This window comes from Callospermophilus lateralis, chromosome 12, assembly GCF_048772815.1.
Source record: "Callospermophilus lateralis isolate mCalLat2 chromosome 12, mCalLat2.hap1, whole genome shotgun sequence".
Lineage (NCBI taxonomy): Eukaryota > Metazoa > Chordata > Mammalia > Rodentia > Sciuridae > Callospermophilus > Callospermophilus lateralis.
The window spans coordinates 32,258,680-32,281,176 of NC_135316.1; the positions used below are offsets into that span (position 1 = coordinate 32,258,680).

General features: G+C 41.2%; 1 protein-coding gene across 1 annotated transcript; it reads right to left on the minus strand.

Annotated features, from left to right (window-relative positions):
* Positions 1-1,602: 1,602 nt before the first annotated feature.
* Atp12a (ATPase H+/K+ transporting non-gastric alpha2 subunit) lies at positions 1,603-22,113 on the minus strand. Its single transcript, XM_076872071.2, has 20 exons — positions 21,997-22,113; positions 20,920-21,033; positions 19,968-20,102; positions 19,719-19,836; positions 19,233-19,501; positions 17,733-17,931; positions 17,473-17,582; positions 15,918-16,052; positions 11,584-11,776; positions 9,236-9,411; positions 8,369-8,505; positions 6,330-6,480; positions 5,429-5,597; positions 5,186-5,340; positions 3,538-3,661; positions 3,201-3,346; positions 2,616-2,749; positions 2,371-2,472; positions 1,853-1,944; positions 1,603-1,631 (listed from the first exon to the last, which is right to left on the minus strand). Exons 1-20 carry the CDS (start codon positions 22,096-22,098, stop codon positions 1,603-1,605), a joined length of 2,790 nt encoding a protein of 929 aa, XP_076728186.2. The 5' UTR covers positions 22,099-22,113.
* Positions 22,114-22,497: the final 384 nt, after the last annotated feature.

Genomic DNA, 22,497 nt, shown 5'->3' on the forward strand with positions numbered 1-22,497 from the left:
GGAATGAGGCAATCCTACACTGCCCCAACTACCCTGGAAAGGGTTTCCAGCTCACTGAACTACTAATGGGAGATTATCATGAGGTTAATCTGAACCTAGAGATTAAGAGCTATGAGAATGGTGACATTATTTTAGCTTAATGTCACCATTAACACACACAATACACATTGGACATTATAATCTATTTACATAAAATTATGATGGCTCCCTTACTTCTTTCATGTTTCTAAAAGTGAACCATGAGAACATGTGTTTCTAAGTTTCCCTTTCCCAGTTCCAGAGCTATCAGCCTAGAGCCATCAGCAGCAGATGCCCTCCTGTCAAAGACTAGGGGAGAGACCATTAGGAAAGAGTTTAACCAAATATAATTTTTAGGTTCAATCAAATCAGTTAGTTCTGGGTATGTGATTGATGAAAAGGCTGTGAAAATGACTTTCCCTAGGGTGCCACTGCTGAAATGAGTCTCGACTAAGAGTTGTGGGCAGCATGGAAGCACAGGCTAGAGTGCAAGTATATGTAGAAAATGTTCAGAAGGAAAATCTTACCTTCCATGGATAAGTAAAATGATTGGAAAGAGCGAGAAAAACTAAATAAATAAAAGGAAATCACATTGCATCTTTTTTGTGTACTGTGCTCTGCATCCTAGAAAAACTCAAATTAAATTAGAACACCACAATGAGATCTAGTTTTAGAAAACATTTTTTACTAAAAAAAATCAGGCCTCTTCAGACCTGTTAACATGATGTGAGTCACACATGAATATATCTAAATTACAACCAAAACATGACTGACATAAAATCATTGCCAGAGAGTCTGGAGGCTGTTTTTTAAGAAATAAATATTACTATTTAATCCACAGTGGTCTCTGCTGAGGTTTAATCCTGGTAAATAAAGTTCCCTTTGATGAGTTGAGAATTCTGAGTTAGGATATACAAAATGGACTTGGAGCTTTGGTTTGGAGGAGATGATAGAGAGGGTTCTGGGTGGGACATGAAAGGGCTGAGAAGGTGACAGGAGACAGGATAGGGTGACAAGGCCAGGGAAACTGTCACAAACTGAAGGAGATCTCAGAGTCAAAACTGAGGTCATCTGTGCTGCTGTGATGTATGCCTGCTACCACTTTGACCTCCCACAAACATTCAGCTAAGTTAGCCTTTTGTGAGCATGGTGACCGTGAGCATATGTTCTTGGTAGGATTCACAGAAATCTCGGGAGGGGGGTGTCATTGTGCCTTTATAGGGTGAGTGAGTGAGGTTTGAATAATCCTATCCTGGTTTAAGGCAGACCCCAGCAGATACCAGGTTACACTAGACTATTTAACAAAGTGAACTTTATATACATATAAACATGTTTTTCCTTATACCACTACCTAAAAGTTCACATATTTTAAATTAAGGAGATTGAGATAGAGATGAAAATTCTATATAAACAGTTGAATCAGATTTAAAGTACAAAACATGAGTATGTTTCATATAGTTTTCTATATGAAAGTCTCTCTTGAGATTTGATGATGTCTGTACTGCAAGAGATCTCCCAGTAAGTAGCCAGAAGATGAAGAATATTCCCAATATGCTACTGGGAAACTTGGAGAGTGATGTGGTCTTAATAGTACATGTTCTTATCCCACCAGCCTGTAGAGGTAGAAAAAATAAATAAATAAATGGAAAGCCTGTGGAAAGAGGTACAGAGGTTAAAAAATCATATTGCTGGGCCAGAGGTATAGCTTAATGGTAGGGAGCTTGCTAGCGTGCATGAGGCCCTGGATTCAATCCCCAGCACGAGAGAGAGAGAGAGAGAGAGAGAGAGAGAGAGAGAGAGAGAGAGAGAGAGAGAAAACCACATCATTACTCACTTCCAGGGTAGAGCCTGATGAAGAGTTTTCGCACTTCATCATACACCCAAATCAAGATGGCATGTGGTATAGCCACGAACCAATACTGAGGCCTGAAAACAGAGAGGAGGAAGATGAGCCCTAGTTTATTCAAAGGGATAGTCTAGTCCCTGGCCAATGAGTAGGGCAGCTTCATCTTCATTTTCCTTACCTTTCTAAAAAGAATTACTAATCCATTGAATCATACAGCATAGACCTGGAAAACTCCTTATTTAACCTTCACTATGACTGCTAAAAGCAACATCTGCCTTTGACACAATCTGTTGGATGAGGGTGGAGATGGCTTAGTGAGGCCTGAAAAACCCATTTCTTCTTTTGGAAAATAGGTAGGTCAAGGGCTGGGCTCTTAGAGCATGGAATCAGTTTGACTTCTTTGGAAAGACTTTGTTGGGAAGAGCTGGTGAGAATCCTAGTGTTTGTTTAGAACAACTTAGAACAGGGACTGGCTCTTTGCTCTATGCTGTTAAAGCCAAACTCACCTAAGCATAGTAAAACTCAGGGCTGTAACGCTCCCAAGGCCATAGGAGAGGATCAGTGCGATGATTATCTGTGAGGCGATTCCCACCCAGATGACTTTATTTCTGCAACACACACAAAAGCAATGGATTCTGAATTCCAATGGCTCCATGATCATGTACCAGCAGACCATGCCACTGGAGTCAGCACCTGTGCATTACAGTATGGCCATAGGTGGGTTATATATGAGGTCAGGGATAGGAAGTACCTGAAGAGCCCCTGTTGGAAGATAGAATTTCTCCGAGTTTTCCTGATGATCAGATCTGCTATTTGCTGGATCATGATGCCAACAAAGAAGGCTGTGTAGCCTGTCCACTCTAAGTATTTCCTCTGGTACCTTGTCTGTCAATGGGCAGAGAAAGATGAGATGTGAGACCTTGAGGGGGAATTTCAGGGGGATTCCACTGCCCTTCTATAAAGCTTGACTCCTTCCCCAAACTCAGCCAGATTGAGGGTGAACTACCTCCTTGTGTTTGGAAAGAAATATCTTTTTCCTTGAATCAGGTGAATAGAAAAAGATAGAAACTTATTTGGCCCAACTGTTGGACTGGTTGTGCTTGTGCACCATTGACAAAGATAACTAAAAAAGTGAACTTTTGGTTTAGTTCGAGAAATGTGGCTAAGTCTCAGCAATGGCTAAACCAGTGTCAGTGAGGAACCACCAACACTATTAACTAAGCAGCTTCTAGAATTTGTTTCAAGGCTGTTTGGGAAAATAGAGGTTCTATCTTGGTTCAGGAAGGGTATGGAAGGAGGTAATAACTAAGTGTTGATGACAGAGCTCTCAACTTACCCATTCCTGTCCATAGCTGTCTTCTAAGTCATTCATATCATCTTTTTCCCATTCTACCCGTAGGTTAATGAGAGAGGTGGGCCAAAAGCCTGCTTGTGCATAGACAGTGAAATATACAAGGAAAGCTCCCAGGGCTTGCATGAGACCTGAAGGAGTAAGAGATACAGACATATGATGACCTCAGAGAATTACCTTGTTTGTCCTGGGACTCCTCTCAGCCTCTCTTGCCATCCAACCCCACCCCAAAGGAAAAAAAGACATTCTGCCTGTGCCTAGGACTCAAATGAATTCTCTAGGGAGGGCCCTGTGTGACAAGGAGGAAATTCCCTCATCATACCAATGTGCAGGTAAGAGTAGATGGCAAGTTGCTCGTTTACCAATCTGTCTTTCTTCTTGTGGCGAGGCTTCCTGTTCATAATGTCACTTTCAGCTTTCTCATAGGCCAAGGCAATGGAGGGGATCTAAAGGGGGAGAGGGCCCAGGAAACTTAATACTGGAATGAATGCTCTGTCTACCCATAAACTGATGGTAATAACCATGGCCTAGCAAAGGTAGGGGTCTGCTAGATAGTGGTGGTGGGATGTGGAACTAGTCCATTCAGGGTGCAGGCAATAGAGGCAACAGTTGGAATTCAGACTGTATGGTTTTAAGAAGAGCTGGCTTTAAAAAATCATTCTATTTTTCACCATTACATAATGTGTTCTAAACAATGATTATTATAAAAAATAATCATTGTTTAATATTATAAGTAGTTCTACATAATAATTCTAAATAATAATCATTGTTAAATATTATAATTAGTTCTAAACAATGATTATTATAAATCATAAACTACTTTTCCTCTCCAGGGACAATTTCCTGTACCACCTTTCCCCCTTTGGTGTGTAGCTAGATCCCAAAGCAATATGCTAGAATATTGGTCCTCTCATAGGTCCCACCACAGTGGGCCAGTTAAAAGACAGATTCTTGGACACCATCTCTAGACTTCTTGATTTAGGAAGTCAAGTCTTGGGTCAGAGAATTTGCATTTCTAACAAGTATTACACTTGGAGAACCACTGCAGTAGAGAAAAATGAGCAAACTTAAAGGGCTTGGAAAATGATCTATCTATTGGGGGGACCTTGACTACCCCCAAAGGTAAAGACATCTCTTGTTTCTCTGAGATGCAGGTATTATACTTGAGTACTATATAGAATGAGATGGGGAAGGAGGCAATTTACAGGCCTATTTTGTGTTGTGCATCTAGCTTTTTCTCTGTTGCTGTTTCTTCTTGTCCTGAGTAAGTCAGACTCACATAGGGGACTTTCACAAAGCTTTGTTTAAATGGATACATACTGGAAGATGGGAAGATTTAGGTGGCAGTATTGTTGGATAAAGCTTTATAAGTCTTAATAATTGTTCCTTTGTACTGTGTGTATAGATAAAGAATCTGATATGGAAGCCCTTTAACTAACAAAGACAGGAACTATTTACTTGGGTGGTTATTTTACCTTGCCTAAATAAGGAGGGTCATGGACTGGATCTGATCAATGGCATAATTTTTTGGAGGGTCAAGACTCATGTCTTTTTTGGTGAGAGGTGCTCTACCACTAAGCTACATCCCTAACCCCAAGACTCTTTTCTTGAAAAGTTCTACATGGAGTAAAGTGGTATTTATTTATTTATTTTGGCTGGGGTTGAATACAGAGCCTTGTGCATGCTAGGCAAGCACTCTACCACTAAGTTACATCCCCAGAGTGAAGTGGTTTCAATTTCCAAACACTTGACAAATGTCCTAAGTCTCTTGCTTTGGAGTGTGGTCTGTGGACTAGCAGAACTGATGTCACCTGAGAGCTTGTTAGCAATGCAGAACTTCAGAACCCATTTCAGGGAAGTTTAAGAGCACTGACTATTATTGTCTATCTCATGGCCCTTGAAAGAAACAACCCTGAACTTTATATCCCCTGGGGCGGTTATCAGACTCTATTCCTTTAAGCGCCACTTACAATGTCTGTGCCCAGGTCAATGAACAGGATGGTGATGGTGCCAATGGGAAGAGGGAGCCCAACAATGATGTAGATCAAAAAGGGGCAAAGTTCAGCAATGTTCTTGGTCAGGGTATATGCAATAGTCTTCTTTAGGTTGTCAAAGATCAGGCGGCCTAGACAAAGATGTCTCATTATAGGACTTGCTTCTAGTCCCCCAGGCAACTCCAGTCCTTGGGAAGACACCCCGAGACGCTCACTCACCTTCCTCCACTCCTGTGACTATAGATGCAAAGTTGTCATCCAGCAAGACCATGTCGGCTGCATTTTTGGCAGCATCGGAACCTGCTATCCCCATGGCAATCCCAATGTCTGCTTTCTTTAGAGCTGGAGAATCATTTACTCCATCTCCTGTCACAGCAACAACTGCATCCTATGGGTACCCAGTGGAAAAATGAGACAAAGTAGGTCTAAGGGTCATAGGATGAACAAGAAAAACATGACCTGCCTTTCAATTTGAGTTGTAAGGACTACTAGAGCTCAAATGAAGGGCCCATTGGGAAGAAAAATAAAGATGGGAAATCTCAGAAACAAGATCAAGGAGCTCCAAACAAGGTGTGTTTACATGAAAAAACAAAACCAAACAAAACCAATGAGTGTGACAAGTAAACAGAGGTGTCTTGCATAGTTGGCCCACCATACTGGTGGGTTCCATATCTGCAGATTCAACCAACTGAGAATAGAAAATATTGGAAACAGAACATGCATGGAATCTTTTCTTGTCATGGTTCCCTAAACAATATGGTATAAAACTATTTTCATAGCACTTACATTGTATTTAGGTATTTGAAGAAATCTAAAGATTTAAAGTATATGGGAAGTATATAGGTGCAAATGAAAAAAAGTCCTCAAAAATCCCCAGGGATATCTTATGCCTTCACATATTTTGTGTTATATTTTTACACTTCTAAATTTTCTACATCCACACCTACCAACAGTGCAAATGCCTGGCTGTCAGACACCCCAGGTACTCATGATAAAATGCAGAGAGACGGAGAATATGTGGCCATGCCAGGGTTTCAAAAGAGGACAGGGTATCAGACCACCTGATCTCTGCTCTGCATTTGCCCATGGACAGGATGGGTTTGATCAGTCATCCACCCACCTGCCTCTGACAACCCTCCACAATGATCAGCTTCTGTTGAGGGGATGTTCGGGCAAAGACAATTTCTGGGTAGTTGGCTAAGAGTTCATCCAGCTGTTCTGGGCTCATATCTTTCAGCTCCATGCCAGTCACCACAGCAGCTTTAGCATCCCTACAAGGGCCAGAAGAAAGTAAGTGAGGCACAAAGCCAGATCTTAGGTTGAAACACTGTTATGGGCAACAGTAAGCTTCTTTAATGTCATCACATAGAATACAACATCTTTGACACTTGATGTCTAGTGAGGTCTTACTGATGATAGGTACTAGGGACACTTTGGTCTTCATTTCAAAATAGTAAACTGAGGCTAAAAAATAAGGCCATTTCCTGGTATCCTAGGAATCAAATGCCAAGTAGCCTTTTCTTTGCAGGAATGGATAGGAAGTGATGCTTCATGGGGTGGGGGGGCAAGGAAAAGGAAAGTCAAAAATCTGCCTGTTCAGGGCGGGGTATTTAGCTCAGTGGTGGAGTTCTTCCTTATACTGATTGAGGCCCTGGGTTTAGTTCCTAACTCCACAATAAATAAATAAATTAATAAAATAAAAATAAAAAATGGGTCCTGAAATTCTCTTGTATCAATACACATAGGTAATAATTCTTTGCTGTTATTTCAGGTTTATAGAAGGCTACTGTGTGCAATGTGCTCTGTAGGAGGAAGTATTTTTTATTTTTAGGTGGACACAATGTCTTTATTTTTATTTTTATGTGGTGTTGAGGATTGAACCCAGTGCCTCGCGAATGCCAGGCGGGTGCGCTACCAGTTGAGCCACATTCCCAGCCCCAGGAAGTCTTCTTTGAGCAAAATTTATTGTCTGCTGACTATACAAATAAGGTTCTGCAGGGCATGGTGACATAAGCCTGTAACCCCAACTAGATATTATAACAGGGATTTAAAATTTTTTTATTTTGAAACTGAGTCTTACCAAGTTGCTGAGGCTGGCCTCCAACTTGTGATTCTCTTGCCTCAGCCTCCTGAGTCTCTGGGGTTATAGGCCTGTGCCTATGCATCTGACTTTAGGGATTCTTGATTTTAAATATCTGACTTGATTTTAAAAACCATTCCTTAGTTAAACTCTTCATGAATTTTCTACCATGCTCCTGTCAGACTCCAGAATTCTTAAATTGGATTGTCAGGAAGGCCAGTGTGTGGGCCTGTGCGGTTGAATTTTACCTCCTCTTGGCTCTCCTCCTCAGCCTCCCAAATGGAGACCCCATACCTCCACTGCCCCAAGGACTGCACAGATCTTCCTTGTAGGAATAGGCATCTCTCACCTCAGTTTCCCTTGGCTAAAACTCCACATTTTAGCCTTCAAATCTCAAATCTGCCTTTTTTCTTTAAGTTTATGTAAATTTTAGTTTTTCAAATTTTGTTTTTCCCCTCTTGGTGCTAAATACTGCAATTTTAGCACTTGACTCAAACCACAAGTCTACATAACTGCTTGTAAAAAATAAGGTAAAGTGGAAAGGAAAGAATGTTTTCTTGCCCTTTTACAGCTGCCAGACTATATTATTATATCTTCATAAAGTCAGAGGTAAAGAGGGGGATAAAATAAAACATTCACAAAAGTATTCACTTCATTATGCTGTTCAGTGTGGCAATTTGTATGAAAATGTATAATCCTATAATTTTAATTTTTTGAGATGAGGTCTTGCTATGTTGCCCAGACTAGTCTTGAACTCCTGAACTCAAGTATACTCTGAGGTTTATACAATGATAAAACTGCATTTCTTAGAACTTTTTCCTGTTGTTAAGCTACCCATGCTATACTTCACTGAATTTTGAAATTTCAGACAAAGAATACATAAAGGTTCATTTTCATGGTATCAATAGAGTGCCTGGCACAGATACATAATAAAAATTGAAATGAATGAATGAATATGTGAATTATAGATCAAATCAGCCCAGCATTACCCTGAGATAGTGTTTGGCAAAAAGGTGATCTGCTCCAGAATCAAAAAAGACCCCATGGGTAAGAACTTGTGATATTGGTCCTGTGCTTACCGTTTGTCAACTTGCTCCACAGCAATGTTGAGGCGTTTTGCAATGTCTTCCACTGTTTCACTGTTGGCTGAAATAATCCCTACACTCTTGGCAATAGCTTTGGCTGTGATGGGATGATCACCTGTAACCATAATAACCTAGAACACAGATAACAATGACTTGTGGATAATGAGGAATTTGGCTGGCCAAAGTAGGGACAATGGTTCCATACCATTCCATACCATCTCTGCCAGGACTAGGTAGAATATTGTTAGCAATAGCTATTGTTTTCCCTATAGCTATTGTTTTCCCTATGGACAATTTTGATCTAAGACACAAGTACTATGAAGGACACACTGATCCCATTGAGTCTACCTTTGCTCCTGGGCTTCTTAGATTTCTTCCTCTGACATTGAAGGACACTCTTCTACTTCCATGTCACTGTATTTGTGAGGAGGCCTATAGATGTCTATTTGAGACAACCCTGAGCAGCTTCAGCAGTCTTGATACTAATATGGTAATATGGTAATAGAATTCATATTTTGGCTTAAATATCATGACAATAAATGGATTATGGAGGCTAAACCTCAAGACTAGTAAAATCTTTTATTATCTATCATGGTCTAGGGTAAGACATGGCTAATTCATGGCACTGGGAGATTCTTCTTGCCATAGTTTCTGTGGTGGTTCATTCCACATAGATACAATAATTTTGCTTTTATGAGACAGTTACTGAAATCTGAACACAGTGAAGATAGGGACTCAAAAAGGGGGCATTATGACATTTACTTGAGTAGACCTAAATACTGACCATATCCTACAACAATATTCTGATAAAGTGTTGCAACATAAATGGAGGGCTTCTTGAATCAGGAAAATAACTCCCACCTTGATCCCTGCACTCCGGCATTTGGTAACTGCGTCTGGCACAGTAGACCGAGGGGGATCTATCATCGACAAGAGCCCCACAAAACAGAGGTTGGAGGTAGGAAAGTTAATGGTGTCTGTATCAAATGAGTAGGTCTCTGGAAACTTGTCTGCTGGCAGGTAGAGATGACAGAAACCTGGAATGGACATGAATTTGGAAGTCAATGAAACTGGATAAGGAATGACAAAAGGAAAGGAGGCCTGGGGGCGTGTAGCTCAGTGGTAGAGTGTGTGGGTTAAATTCTCAGCACCAAAAAAACAAACAAACAAAAACAATAAAAGGAAAGGGCAAACATGTTGATACATTCTCAATCCTTGACTACTTTACCAATAAAGTAGTCATATACCAGAATCGTTTAAATCCTTCAATTCCATAATATATGTTTTCTTTAGGAAAGACACATTTCATCCAAAAATAATTTAGTGTGTGCTCAATTGGTTCTATGCTATGTTCTAGAGATATAAAGACCAAGACAAATAAAATGGATAGCATTTTATTCTGACGTCTCCATTTAGTGGGCCAACAGAGCACTAAAGAGACAAATCATCAAGAGACATGCTATGGATTGCAGAGTAGAGCAACACTTCAGATATCTAGAGAGTCAGGAGAGGTTTCCCAGGGGTTGGAAGGCCATTTTCCATAGAGAAACCAACACATGCTCCTGCACAAAATGAGGAAAGAACTCAGGGTGTCTGGAGAATGTTAAGAAGTCTAGTCCTTCATTAAGATAAGTACAAGAGGGCTGGGGTACAGCTCAGTGGCAGAGTGCCTGCTTAGCATGTGTGAGGCCCCATGTTCAATCTCAGCACCACCAGCACACACACACACACACACACACACACACACACACAGTACAAGAGAAAAACCATTAGGAATGGGGTAGACCCATCCTTGTCTCCTAGGCATTAGCCTGTCTCAGGTTGGGGTATAAAGGCATTCCTATATCTGGTGGGACCTCCCAGTTTGGGTGACCCTCTCCTTGGCTTTTACACCAAATTAGTTCTCAGCATGGCCCGCTGCTTTACACACTTCAGTAAACCAGACTTTGAGTGGTCAAACATGAGGATCTCGGAATGACTCTATCAGATAGGGACTAACCCTGTGTTGAAAAGATTACTTGGTGCTGTGGGTTACTTAGGGCATACTTAAATCACTAACAGCTCATTTGTAGATTTTATCTGCTTTACAAACTCATATACCTTTTAGAAACACATTCCATGGATTCCATATCTATTGGTAAGCATTTTCCTGTGATTAATGAGCTTTATCCTTCAACTGTGAGCTTCTGTTTCCTTGAATTCATCATTATGTGGTTCTGAACAGGAGGTGCCATTTGGTCAATCCATGATTCTGACAATGAACCACATTGTCTCCCATGAAACCCCTTCATTTACCACAGTGGCTCTACTTTTAAGGTTCCTTCCACCACTAACATGCCCTATTTCAGTTACTGACATTACTTTTATTCCTACTTGCGAAATGGAAGGCTAAATCATTTTTTGTCAGTATTCTTGTCTAATCTGTTACTAAATCTTAACCACTCTGCCTCCACGAAGGCTCTGGCACCTGACCTCTCCTTTGCATTCCTGCAGCCTTGCATCAAATTCCCACCCCCTTTACCTGAATGAATACAATCACCTCCTGCTGAGATTTAGGTCTCCTTACTACCACCAAAGATTATCCTTAAGAAGTACTGTTAACTCTAACCAGCTCCCCCTTGCTTCAAGACTAGGGTGTTCTTTACTAACTGCAGGATGAAACCCCAATTCTTTGCAACATATTCAAGGGCTCCATAACCTGATCTCCAATCTATTTTCCAGCCCTTCTTCACATACCTGCGCCATCTCATTTACCCTGCAGGTCTGTAGGAACTGGGTAGCTTCATCCTGCATGCATAAATCCTATCCCTTTCTACCTCTGCTTGGCCTTTGTTGTTTCTTCTACATGGATACTCTACCCCACCTCTCTGAATACCACCATTCAAGGCTCAGTTTTGGAATGTGAACTCTTTCCATAAAGTCTTTGATTTTGCTTGTCTACAAGTGACTCCATTCTCCTTGGTGTCATCACATTTTTATATGTTACATCCTGTTTATCATATATGTGTATATTTTTTGCAGTGCTGGAGATCAAACATGAGAGACAGTGTTTCACAAATGTGCTCTGCCACTGAGGTATACCCCTAGCCTTTTGTGTCCTTCTTTATATGACTATATGACCCATGTGATACCACACTACTGTTAGCTCATGAGGCCGCCTATTCCATACCTCCTGGGAGATGGACAGGGGTCCTGTGGCCTGTACTCACCCAACACACGCTCGCCCAGCCCACCCAGCTCCATGTAGGCTGTATGGAATTCCGCAGCGGTGCTTTTGTCCAGTGGCTGCTCCTGACCATTGATCATTATAGTGCTGCACTTCTCCAAGATCCTCTCGGGAGCCCCTTTCATCACCATGAGGAAGCGCTTGTCGTTGGGGTCCTCTGTCTCATGTATGGAGAGCTGGGAGGTCATGAATTGATAGATAAAGCATCTTTACCATGGCTCTTCTGATTTTTGATAGATAAAGCATCTTTACCATGGTCATGTTAGATAAAGCATCTTTACCATAGCTCTTCCAACTAATAATAGGACAAGAAGGGGAAACACACTCCTTTCTTTCCATATGTCTTTAAAGTATAAAGGAGGGAGAGGAATAATGACATCCCTAGGCATATCCTATCCTTTTTATTTTTGTGTTCAATTAATATGCAGAATCCTAGACTTGACCCTGGCTCAGAGGGGCACAGTGAGTTGGATTCCAAACTAAGTGAAGCTTGTCTTTCAGGCAGACACTGACTGCATTAAGGAGGCCATATGTAGCTCTCCTTCTGGAACAAGCTCTCCCAGGGAGCTCTTGAGAGTCTGAAGTTCAGAGTCTCTGTGTCTTACCATCTTTCCCAGCCTCTGGTGAGCAGGTAAGTATCTTTCAGACCTGAGCTCTGAGAGCAGCAGGATTTTTTTTTTGGTACTGGGGATTGAACCCAGAGGTACTTTATCACTGAACTTCATCCCTAGCACCTCCACTTTTGGTACCAGGGATTAAACCCAGGGGTACTTTACCACTGAGCTATATATCCTCAGCCCCTTTTTTATTTTTGGTACCAGGGATTGAGCCCAGGTGCACTTTACCACTGAGCTACAACCCCAACCCTTTTTATTTTGTATTTTGAGACAGGATTTCTCTTAAATTTCTTAGGACTTCTCTAAATTGCTGAAGCTGGCCTTGAACTTGTGATCCTCCTACCTTAGCCTTCCAAGTTGCTGGGATTACAGGTGTGTGTCATTACCCCCGGGGTCATCCCCATCTCTTTTTATGTTTTATATTAAGACAGGGTTAAGGCCTTGCTAAATTGCTGAGGCTGGCCTGGAACTTGTGATCCTTCTGCCATATCCTCTTGAGTTGCTGGAATTATAGGTGTGTGCCACTGTAGTTGGCCTCAGGAAACTCTGCTCCCCAAGCCCCAGGTAGCTTTTGAAATTTGCAGTCTTTGGTAGAAAATACAAAGAAAAATGCTACGATTTTGAGTTTAAGAGTTGATTCCACACCAGTAGATCTTGGCCTCAGAGATATTAAAGATGAGTTCAATTGGAAAAAGAAATGATAGAAGGCAAATAGGTTGCCAGCTTTTAAAAATTATTATTTTTCCTTGTGGTCAAGTAAAGACATTAAAACAGCAGCAACAGCAACCAACCAACCAAAACCCAACCCAACCCAACTCAAACCAAAAAATATTCCCAACTATTATTACTGTCATTTCCCAAAAGATATGGCAGGGCGGGTGTTATAGTTCACTGGCAGAGCATCTGCTTAGCATGCATGAAGCCCCAGGTTCAAACCTTAACACTGCAAGCAAACTAACAAAAAACCCTAAGGCCCTGAGCACTATTTTTATCACCATGTGTGAAGGTGGAAACTGAGGTTCAGAGAAGGTTCAATGATATGCTCAAGTTCACACATGAGTAGGTACTGGGCTGGCATTTAAACCCAAGCTAGCAGGTTCTAGAGTACCTGTCCTGAATCATGGAGGATGTAAAGAGTAATCTTTTCAATTACATGCATTCATCTTTATAGAAAACTATGAAGCATTTTCTTAATTTTTCAATGTGCCCTAAACAATATCCTCATGGAGTAGGGTGTGGTGTAATCCCAGCAACCTAGGAGGCTGAGGCAGGAGAGTCACAGGATCATGGCCAGCCTCAGCAAAGAAACTTAGTAAGGCCCTAAGCAACTTAGTAAGAGATGATGATTTAAAAAAAAATTCTCATAGACAGTCTGTTTGGAGTATGGCTATTCCAAGATCAATAAGATACAGATTTTCCACTTTCTTTGCTTCCATTGAATGATACATATAGAACTCCAATGCCACAATGCCACTGTATACAGTGTTGCACTAATGGCCCCCAATATTGACCTGGGCGGACCTTTACTGTGGGAGCTCACATAGGCCCTCTTACCCCTTTCTGGTCCCAGCTTCACTTTCTACTCCAATGTATTATACATGAGGCCTCATGGAACCTACTCTCATTTCTCATGGCAGAAAATGCCTTTGCCATGGCAGATGGCACCTCAGGAACATTCTGAATCTTATTTCTGCTTAAAAGATCATCTATCCTTGACTTTTCCAGGATGGACTACCTAGCCCGCTTGAAATCTTGACTCTGGCCCTCTCCAGCTGTATTCCAATCCTTTATACCTTAATTTCCTCATCCTCTACTTACCTTGTAAAGTCATTATGAAAATGAATGATTGAATACATGTAGAAATTAGCACAAACTAGCTACTAGTACTGCTGTTATCTTATGATCATTACTCCTTCTATTTTCACTTAAGTTTCAAATAAGAGATAATTTTCTGGCTTTAATATCATATACATTTTTGTTAGTTGTCTAGTTAGCTAACCATGACTAGCTACTAGCGACAAAGAAGATGTTTGTGACACAAATAGTTCTTCATCAAGCCTAAATTTCATCCAAACAAAGGTGGATAGATAATCATCAGAAATTTCTACAAACATATGGTTATCCTATTCATACATAGTATGCCACACAATGATGTTTCAGTCAGGGAGAGACTACATATATCATAATGGTCCCTTAGATTATAATGGAGCTAAAATTTCTTACTGCCTAATATTTTTACCATTCAGATATGTTTAAATACACAAGTACTTACATGTGTTGGGATTGCCTACAGTATTCAGCATGGTAACATGCTTTACAGGTTTGTAGCCTAGGAACAATAGGCTCTACCATATAACTTAGGTGTGTAGTAGGTTTGTGTAGGTATACTCTATGATGATTGCACAATGATGAAATCATCTAACAACACATTTCTTAGAAGATTGTATCCCCATCATTAAGCAACATATGAATCTTCACTGTATACATAAAGCCCAAGTATGGATCCATCCATCTTAGGTTGGGATTCTCTCATGTGTAACAGGACCTTGGGCTACAAAGAGTCATTTGTCTGAACAGGAAGATGAAGATGGCTGATTATTGTCCATCCCTGGAGTAATGTAGAACAATTAAACAAGGATGGCCAAGTTTTTCCTGAGCAGTGGTTAGGAAAAAAATGCCTACCAATGGCCCATGGGCTAGAACCAGAAAACAATGTGACTAGTCATCTGAGGAGTCTTATTTTCCTTAGGGCAAAGCCTGTGTGTAGTAGAAAATGCATGGATTTTGGAGTCAGACTTATCTTTAAGGGATTAATTTCAGTACTCCCTGGGATACCAAAATTACAAATGCTCAGGTCTTTCATATAAAATGATCTTGCCAGGCATGGTGGCCGACGCCCGTAATCCCAGCAGCTTGGTAGGCTGAGACAGGAGGATCGTCTAGCCTCAGCAAAAAGTAAGGTGTTAAGCAACTCAGTGAGACCTTGTCTCTAAATTAGAAAATACAAAATAGGGCTGGGGATGTGACTCATTGGTTGAGTGCTACTGAGTTCAATCCCTAATACCCTCCAAAAAAGAAGATCTAGTATTTGCATAAAACCTATGCACATCTGCCCATTCTCTGCACTCTAGGTGACTTATACTACCTAACACAATATACATGTTAAATAAACAGCTGGTACATGCTATTGTTTTGGGAATAATGGCAAGAAATAGACTGTGTAATTTTTTTGTTCCCAATTGTTTTTGATCCATGGTTCATTGAATCCATGGTTATAAAACTTTAGGATACATAGGATCTAGTAAGGGTACTAGTTAAGCAATAAGTGTTAGTTTTACCCACTTTTTCCATCTCTCATTGATCCTTTGTGTGTATCCTTTGTGCAAAAGATGGTAATGGTGTGTGTTTGAAACACACACACACACATACACACACACACAATTTGTAATATAGATGGATCATTTACAGAAGCAGCAGACCCTGATCATGTCTTTGCCTTTCTGTTTTTCTCTATTTCAGGGAAATAAGGAGGCTAACAAAGAAACATTGACTTGGGCTTACCAGATGCTCTGACCCTGAATCTCAAAGACTATTTTTAAAAGCAGGTATCATTCAAATTGTGGGTTAACCAATGAATACATGCAAGTAGAAGTGTTGTTGCAATGGTAACAAATATTGCCAGTTGTGAGGAAAAACTCACCTGAAATTTGTTTGTAGAGTTAAAAGGGATTTCAGCTACTTTGCGGTTTCTTTTTCTAATTTCCATCACATCACCCAAAATGACCTCTGAGAATTTCAAAAGAGCAGTTTCCGAGGCATCTCCAACCACGACTTTCTGGGAACCAAAAGAAATAAATATTTACAGCAAATACTCTGGTTCTTATGTGACTGTGTTTAATGAACCTACATGACTTTAGCACATGAACTAACATGTCTCCTGACTAAGCTTACCATCTAGCTGAAGAGACAAGCCTATCATGTGACCATCAATAACTGAATCCGGACCATGGTAAGAGTGTAAAACAGTGCTGTCACCTACCAGTACTAGAAAATTTCAAATAAGTGGGAGCTCTATGAGGACTGGAGGATTTGAGCTATACCACAGTGGACAGTGAAGGTTGCATTGTGAGTGTTGGAGGTACGGTTGGTCACAGAGGGTGTGGCAAGATTTGGAGGTCCATGAAAGGCAAGCTGAAATCTAGACTCAAGAAGTAGAAAATAGGGAATCACAGGAAGATTTTTAGCAAAGTTAGGTGATGATACATTCAATATTTGAGGAAAATTAGAGGCATGTGAAAATGACCAACATGGGAAGGAATTAACTAGAATCAGCAAAGCCCATGAAGAGGTTGGTCCAGCTATTTAGATGCAAGGTATTGTGATAAACACACCAAAAATACAAGAAAGTGGAATAATCAGTGAAGAAAAGTTGGCAAATGGAAAAGGCAGGAAAACAGATTCAGTGGCTCACTGAGATGGAAAAGAGAAAATAAAGAAGGGAAGAAGTAAGAAGGCGAGAGAGAAGGAAAAGGGAGAGGGAGGAGAAGAAGGAGAAGAGAATGAGGAGGGGGAGAAAGATGGGGAGAAGGGAAAGAGGAAAAAAGAGTTTTATTTTACTTTATTTTTTATTTATTTGCAGAATTGAGAATTGAATCTAGAGGCATTTTGTCACTGAGCTATATGCCCAGCCTCTTTCATTTTTAATTTTGAGATAGGGTCTCACTAAGTTGTAAGGCTGTTCTCAAACTTGTGATCCTCCTGCTTTAGTCTCCTGAGTTGCTGGGATTACAGGCATGTGCCATGGTGCCCAGAGTTTATTTTATATTCCAATATTCCAATATTCTTGGCACTCCATTTGCCACCACATTCTAGTCAAGAGGAGTATATATTAAGATCAATCCTTTTATTTCCATTCAATTACACTTTAAACTTTAGTGAATGGCATTTATATAATAAAAACAAAACAAAACTTTGCTTATTTCCACTTAGCTTGTAAAAAAGTTAGGAAAGCAACTTCAAGACACATACATTTTCTGGAATAAGAGAATTTTCAAAAGGTCCTAAACCAGTATCCTGAGATCATCTGTGATTTCTCATAACTAGATAGAGTGAAGAAAACTTTATGTCTGTCTATGAGTTGGGATCTGCTCTTACTAGTGCAAACTTCACACAGCTAGAGAAATTAAATCAAGTGCCCAAGAGAACAGAAAAAGTGACCTTGCACTGGCTTAGACCAAGAGCTGTAGCAGCTTTACCTTCATGATGGGGACACTTTCTTGTCCTGGTTTGAACTCAGCTCGATTACACAATGTTATTATTTTGGATAAGGAGGCCCATGTTCCAGAGCTTTGGTCAAAGGCTTGGTCTGGAACACAGAGAAAGACCAGTGGTCACTGTGAATGCTGGGCCTGTCATGCCCAAGTCACAACCTGTTTGAGACTAGCTGCTATACTCAGCCAGCCCCTCTGCTTGAGTCTCTGAATTTGGGTCTGAATAAACCCCCTAGAAAACTCACTTGATTGGTTTTCACTTGTGTCAGCCACGAAGATCTGGTTGTCGAACCATAAATGGGCCACAGTCATCCTGTTCTGGGTCAGGGTTCCGGTCTTGTCTGAGCAGATGATGGAGGTAGAGCCGAGGGTCTCTACTGCCTCTAGGTTCTTCACCAGGCAGTTCTTCTTGGCCATCCGTTTTGCTGTTAGTGACAGGGTAACCTGAAAGGAAAGAGCAAAGGAGGCTTTGGGAATAATCATTTTGAATTCAGGTTCAATCACAGAAGTTAGGTGTAATTGGGATTTTAGGAGAGAGCTGGAAAATTTTTAGACCAAAGATATAGTTGGCAATGCAGCAAGGTTTGTCTAGTGACTTAAAAGCTACCAAAAACCTTATAAGCCACAATATTTTTTCTTAAATTAAATATGGGATAGTATTCTTGTCCCTTCATTCCTTGAAGAAAATGCTTCTGGGGCCCCACAGATAACAGACAGACTGCATGGCTGCAGTTTGGGAACATGTATAATTCCAAAGTGGAATGTGGAAGGCTGGGGTATAGCTCAGTGGTAAAGCACTTACCTAACAGGCAGAGGCCCTAGATTTGATCCCCAGCACTGGGGGATGGAGTGAGGGGTGGTGGGGAAACTTTAGCCACCTAGCCCCTGTCACTCATGAGCATGAATGGGTAAGAGAGACCTTGACTATTATAGACCAAAGAGGTTGTCCTCAAGGACTCACATGTTGCTTTGGGACCTTAAGAAACATTTGTGTGTTTTTTTTTTTCTTTAAGGTAGTGGGGAATTGAACCCAGGGTTTCACACGTACTAGGCAAGTATTGGTACCACTGACTACAGTGCTAGCCCCAGTGTTACATTTTACAAGCTCCTTATTTTAAAGATCCTTTGAAACCTCCAGATCTCAAAGTTGTTTTTTTTTTTTTTTTAACTTTCTTCAAATTATTATCTCCTAGAGTCACAAGAGACTTGAAACATCTTCTCTTGTGTTTGGCCAGGGCAACATAGGCCATTGTAATTATACAATGGGAGTGTGAATTCCTCCTCCCCGACCCTGTGGGCCTACAAGACACAGACTGGGAGAAGCCTTTTATCTGAGGACTGAATGAGATGGTCCTTAACACAGGGAGAGACAAGAAGAACAGGGCTGAATTCTTCTACAGAAAAGAAATAGAGGATTTTTTTTTTTTTTTTTTTTTTTTTTTGCCTGAGAGAAGGAAGAGAGAATGTGTCCAATTCCTAGGTTGTGGAAACTACCAAGGAAGATTTTTGTTGTTGTTGTTTTAAAGAAATGTGGGAAAGGCATTTAGGGGTCTAGAAAAACCTGTAAGTGGTAGTCTCAATCAGTTCCTGTAAGAAACAGTCTATTCAGAATGTTCCATGGTGGTCCCTGGTAGGGAGGATATGTTGTTGAAAGGGGGCTGTAGTTTGTGGGTAGGAGCCTCCCTAGCAGCAATGGTAGGTGCCAACACTATGGAAATATAGGCTGCCTAACAGTGTGGACTCACAGTGACAGTGGCCAGGAGGCCCTCAGGAACATTGGCCACAATGATGCCAATGAGGAAGATGATGGAGTCCAGGACACGGTACTTCATGGACACCGCGATGATGAAGAAAATGATGCCAATGGAGATGGCCACGCCTGCCACAATGTGAACAAAGTGCTCGATCTCAATGGCAATGGGCGTCTTCTCATTTCCAACACCTGAAGCCAAGGAGGCTATTCGACCAATGATGGTGCGGTCACCTGTGTTGATGACCATGCCGGTTGCTGTGCCTATAGGGGAAGTAGACATTTTACTCCAGGAGTCCTACCGACAGCCCTCTCTGGTGGCTTATGCAATCAGCACATGATATTATAAAGGCCAACATTGGTCCTCTGGAACCTTCACTTCCATGTTTCCTCTGGGTAAATATTTATACCAAGGGACAGGAGAGACAAAAACATCAGGCCTGAGAAGGAGAAGTGGTACAGGTCAGACCACTGGTCTTACCTTCCAAACAGGTTGTAGAATAGAAGCCTATGTTCTTTGTTTCCAGGGGGTTTTCATGGGTAAACTCAGTTGAACGAGACTGGGGCTCAGATTCCCCGGTGAGAGACGAATTATCTACCTAGAAGAAATTTTGAAAAGAACTCAAAATTAGGCACCTTGTTTCCTGCCTCTTCTACCAAGATTGGGAAAGAACAGAACACCTGTCAGCTCTGAGCAGGAGCTTCAAGGTGGGTGTTCCCTGATGCTCACCTTACACCCCTGAGAAGACAGCAGCCTGATGTCTGCAGGGATCTGGTCTCCTCCTTTAATCTCCACAATGTCCCCCACCACCAGCTGCTCTGCAGGAATTATCTTTTTTTCTGAATCACGGATAACAAGAGCTTGCTGCAGAAGAAAACCACGACAAACATCTCAGACCCTGTGATGATGCTGGCCCTCCTCCTTTTTCTGTATTTCACTGAATCCCAGGACAGGGGCATGGAATCCATTAACCGTCAGAATGCACAGATGAAACTGAAGACTATGTCACCTAGGGTCTGAAGATCCTAAAAACTATTTTAAAATTGAGCTCTGTTATTGAAAGCAGGAAAAGCAGTTATTTGGCAGACATGGCAAAGTGGGAGCTGGGCCTCTCAGAAAGAAAGTAGATCAAAGGTGAGCCACCTGGCAAGGCATCAAGGATGAAGACTGAGTTGAAAGGTTTAATAACCTTGCTGAAGTGGGGAGGACTTTAATGAGGTGGTATCCTGCTTTTTTTTAGCACAGCAGGAACATCTTTTTCTCCAGGATTTTTTTCCTTCACTTGACAATTCTCTGGGCCTAGGCCAGGTTTCCCTGCTGTGGACACCTAATATAGGTTGCTGGAGGAATAAGAGCATTTTGGGGCAACATGCTTTGAAAGTGAAAGCAGTCACAAGAGATGCACAGGTGGATCTCCTTAGCTGCCAATGAAGGAAAATTCTGGAACCCCCTGAACAACGTTCTAAATGGTGTAGAGGATGTTGTGCAATGACTGTTCTGCTTTTCCCTTGACTAAACTAATTTCTTGGATCTCTCTTCACTTGACAGTGTCAAAACCCTGTGAGGAACTGGGGTTCAGAGAGAGAGGTAGCCCAACCAAGAAGCCCCAGAAAACAGGATAGGACCAAGGCTGCCTACCTATTCACCTGAAAATCACAAGAGGAGGGTAGTTGCTACTCACCTGGGGAATCATCTTACTGAAGCTGGCCATGATGTTGGTACTTTTGGCCTCTTGGTAATAAGCAAAGATCCCCGTTAAAATAACAACTAGTGCAAGTACAGAGCCCAAGTACACCTGCATGAGAAGAGGCAGCAGTCAAGAGAAACAGGTACCAGGTGAACATTCCTAATCTGAAAATCCAAAATCTGGAATGCTCCAAAATCTAAAAGTTTTGAGCACCAAAGACACCAAAGTGATAAATTCCATACTCAACCTCATGGGATGGGTCATAGTCACAACATAGGCACACTAAAAACATTGCAAAAAATTACCTTCAGGCCAAGTAAATATATATAAATGAACATGAAACAAATTTTGTGTTTACACTTGGGCACTACCCCAAAGACGTCTCATTATGTATATGTAGATATTCCAAAATCCTCTAAAATTTGAAATTGGAAACACTTGTAGTCCATTATACCCTTCAATAATCACACCTGGTTCCCATCACTAGTTCTGGCAACTGACATGCCCCGTCCCCAGGGACATGCATATCTGGACATTTCATATCAGTGGCCTCATACAACGTTTGGCTTTCTTCTTTAGCATGGTATCAGAAGATTCAGTTTTGAGGGTATGGCACTCAGTTCTTAGTAGGCATAACTGTCCCCATTGTAAAGGGCAAAATTAGCTTTGAGGAAAGAGAGCTCCAAAATATTTCATAGGTATAAAGATTTGTTTTTCCTTTAGAAACTCGGGTGTTCTGTCTCTTTTAAAACTCATGCTCATGCGGCCTCTGAGATATGAAAAACTCAGGTATCCAGGGATAGTTATAGCTTACATGGGTAGCTAAGTGGTACAGCACTTGCCAAGCATGCATGTAGCCTTGGGTTCAATCCCTAGCACCACATGTGTGCATGCACACACACACACAAAAAAAAAAAAAAAAAGAAAGAAAGAAAGAAAAGAAGAAGTAGTAGTAGTTCAGATATCTATTGTTTTACAGCTGGGAGAATTCCTGCCTCTAGTCCCCTTTGTACCTAATGGGTCTGACTATGTTCCTCCCTGTTGCTAAGCAAAACCAGGAAGGTGGCTTACATTGTCTAGGGATCCAGAATTATCACTGGCATACTGAATTCCATATGCAATCCAGCACAGGATGGCTCCTATCCACAGAAGGATGGAGAAGCCCCCCACCATCTGCTTGAGAAACTTGATAATCTCTGGAGTCTGCTTGGGAGGGGTGAGGACATTGGGTCCATCCCGAGCCAGAAGCTCAGCAGCTCTGATGCTGGAGAGACCCTAAAAAAGTCAAGAAAAACAGATTCAAAAACACAGAAATTAGACATTTCTCCTCCCTCACAGGGTGGGCTTTCTATATCTGCAGGTTGTGTTTAGGTGTCAACATGCCCAAGAAGGCGTTGGGAAAAGCAGATGAAGCTGATGCCTCATCTTTTCAACTCCCCACCTTGTCCAAAAAATTATTATTATTTTACTAATGGTGTGCCATGTGATATTTTGATACCTATATACATGATATAATGTTTAAGCATATATATCTCATTTATCATTTTCTTATGGTAAAAACTTCCAAAATCT

What these genes read in the sequence shown, in the direction of transcription:
- Atp12a (XM_076872071.2), bottom strand. Translation starts at nt 22,098, where the DNA reads ATGGTGGGGGGCTTCTCCATCCTTCTGTGGATAGGAGCCATCCTGTGC. An exon ending in ATTCTGGATCCCTAGACAAT is followed by an intron (nt 21,034 to 21,996) that starts GTAAGCCACCTT and finishes CTTCTCATGCAG; the next exon opens with GTGTACTTGGGCTCTGTACT. An exon ending in GCCGGAGTGCAGGGATCAAG is followed by an intron (nt 8,506 to 9,235) that starts GTGGGAGTTATT and finishes TCTGTGTTCTAG; the next exon opens with GTTATTATGGTTACAGGTGA.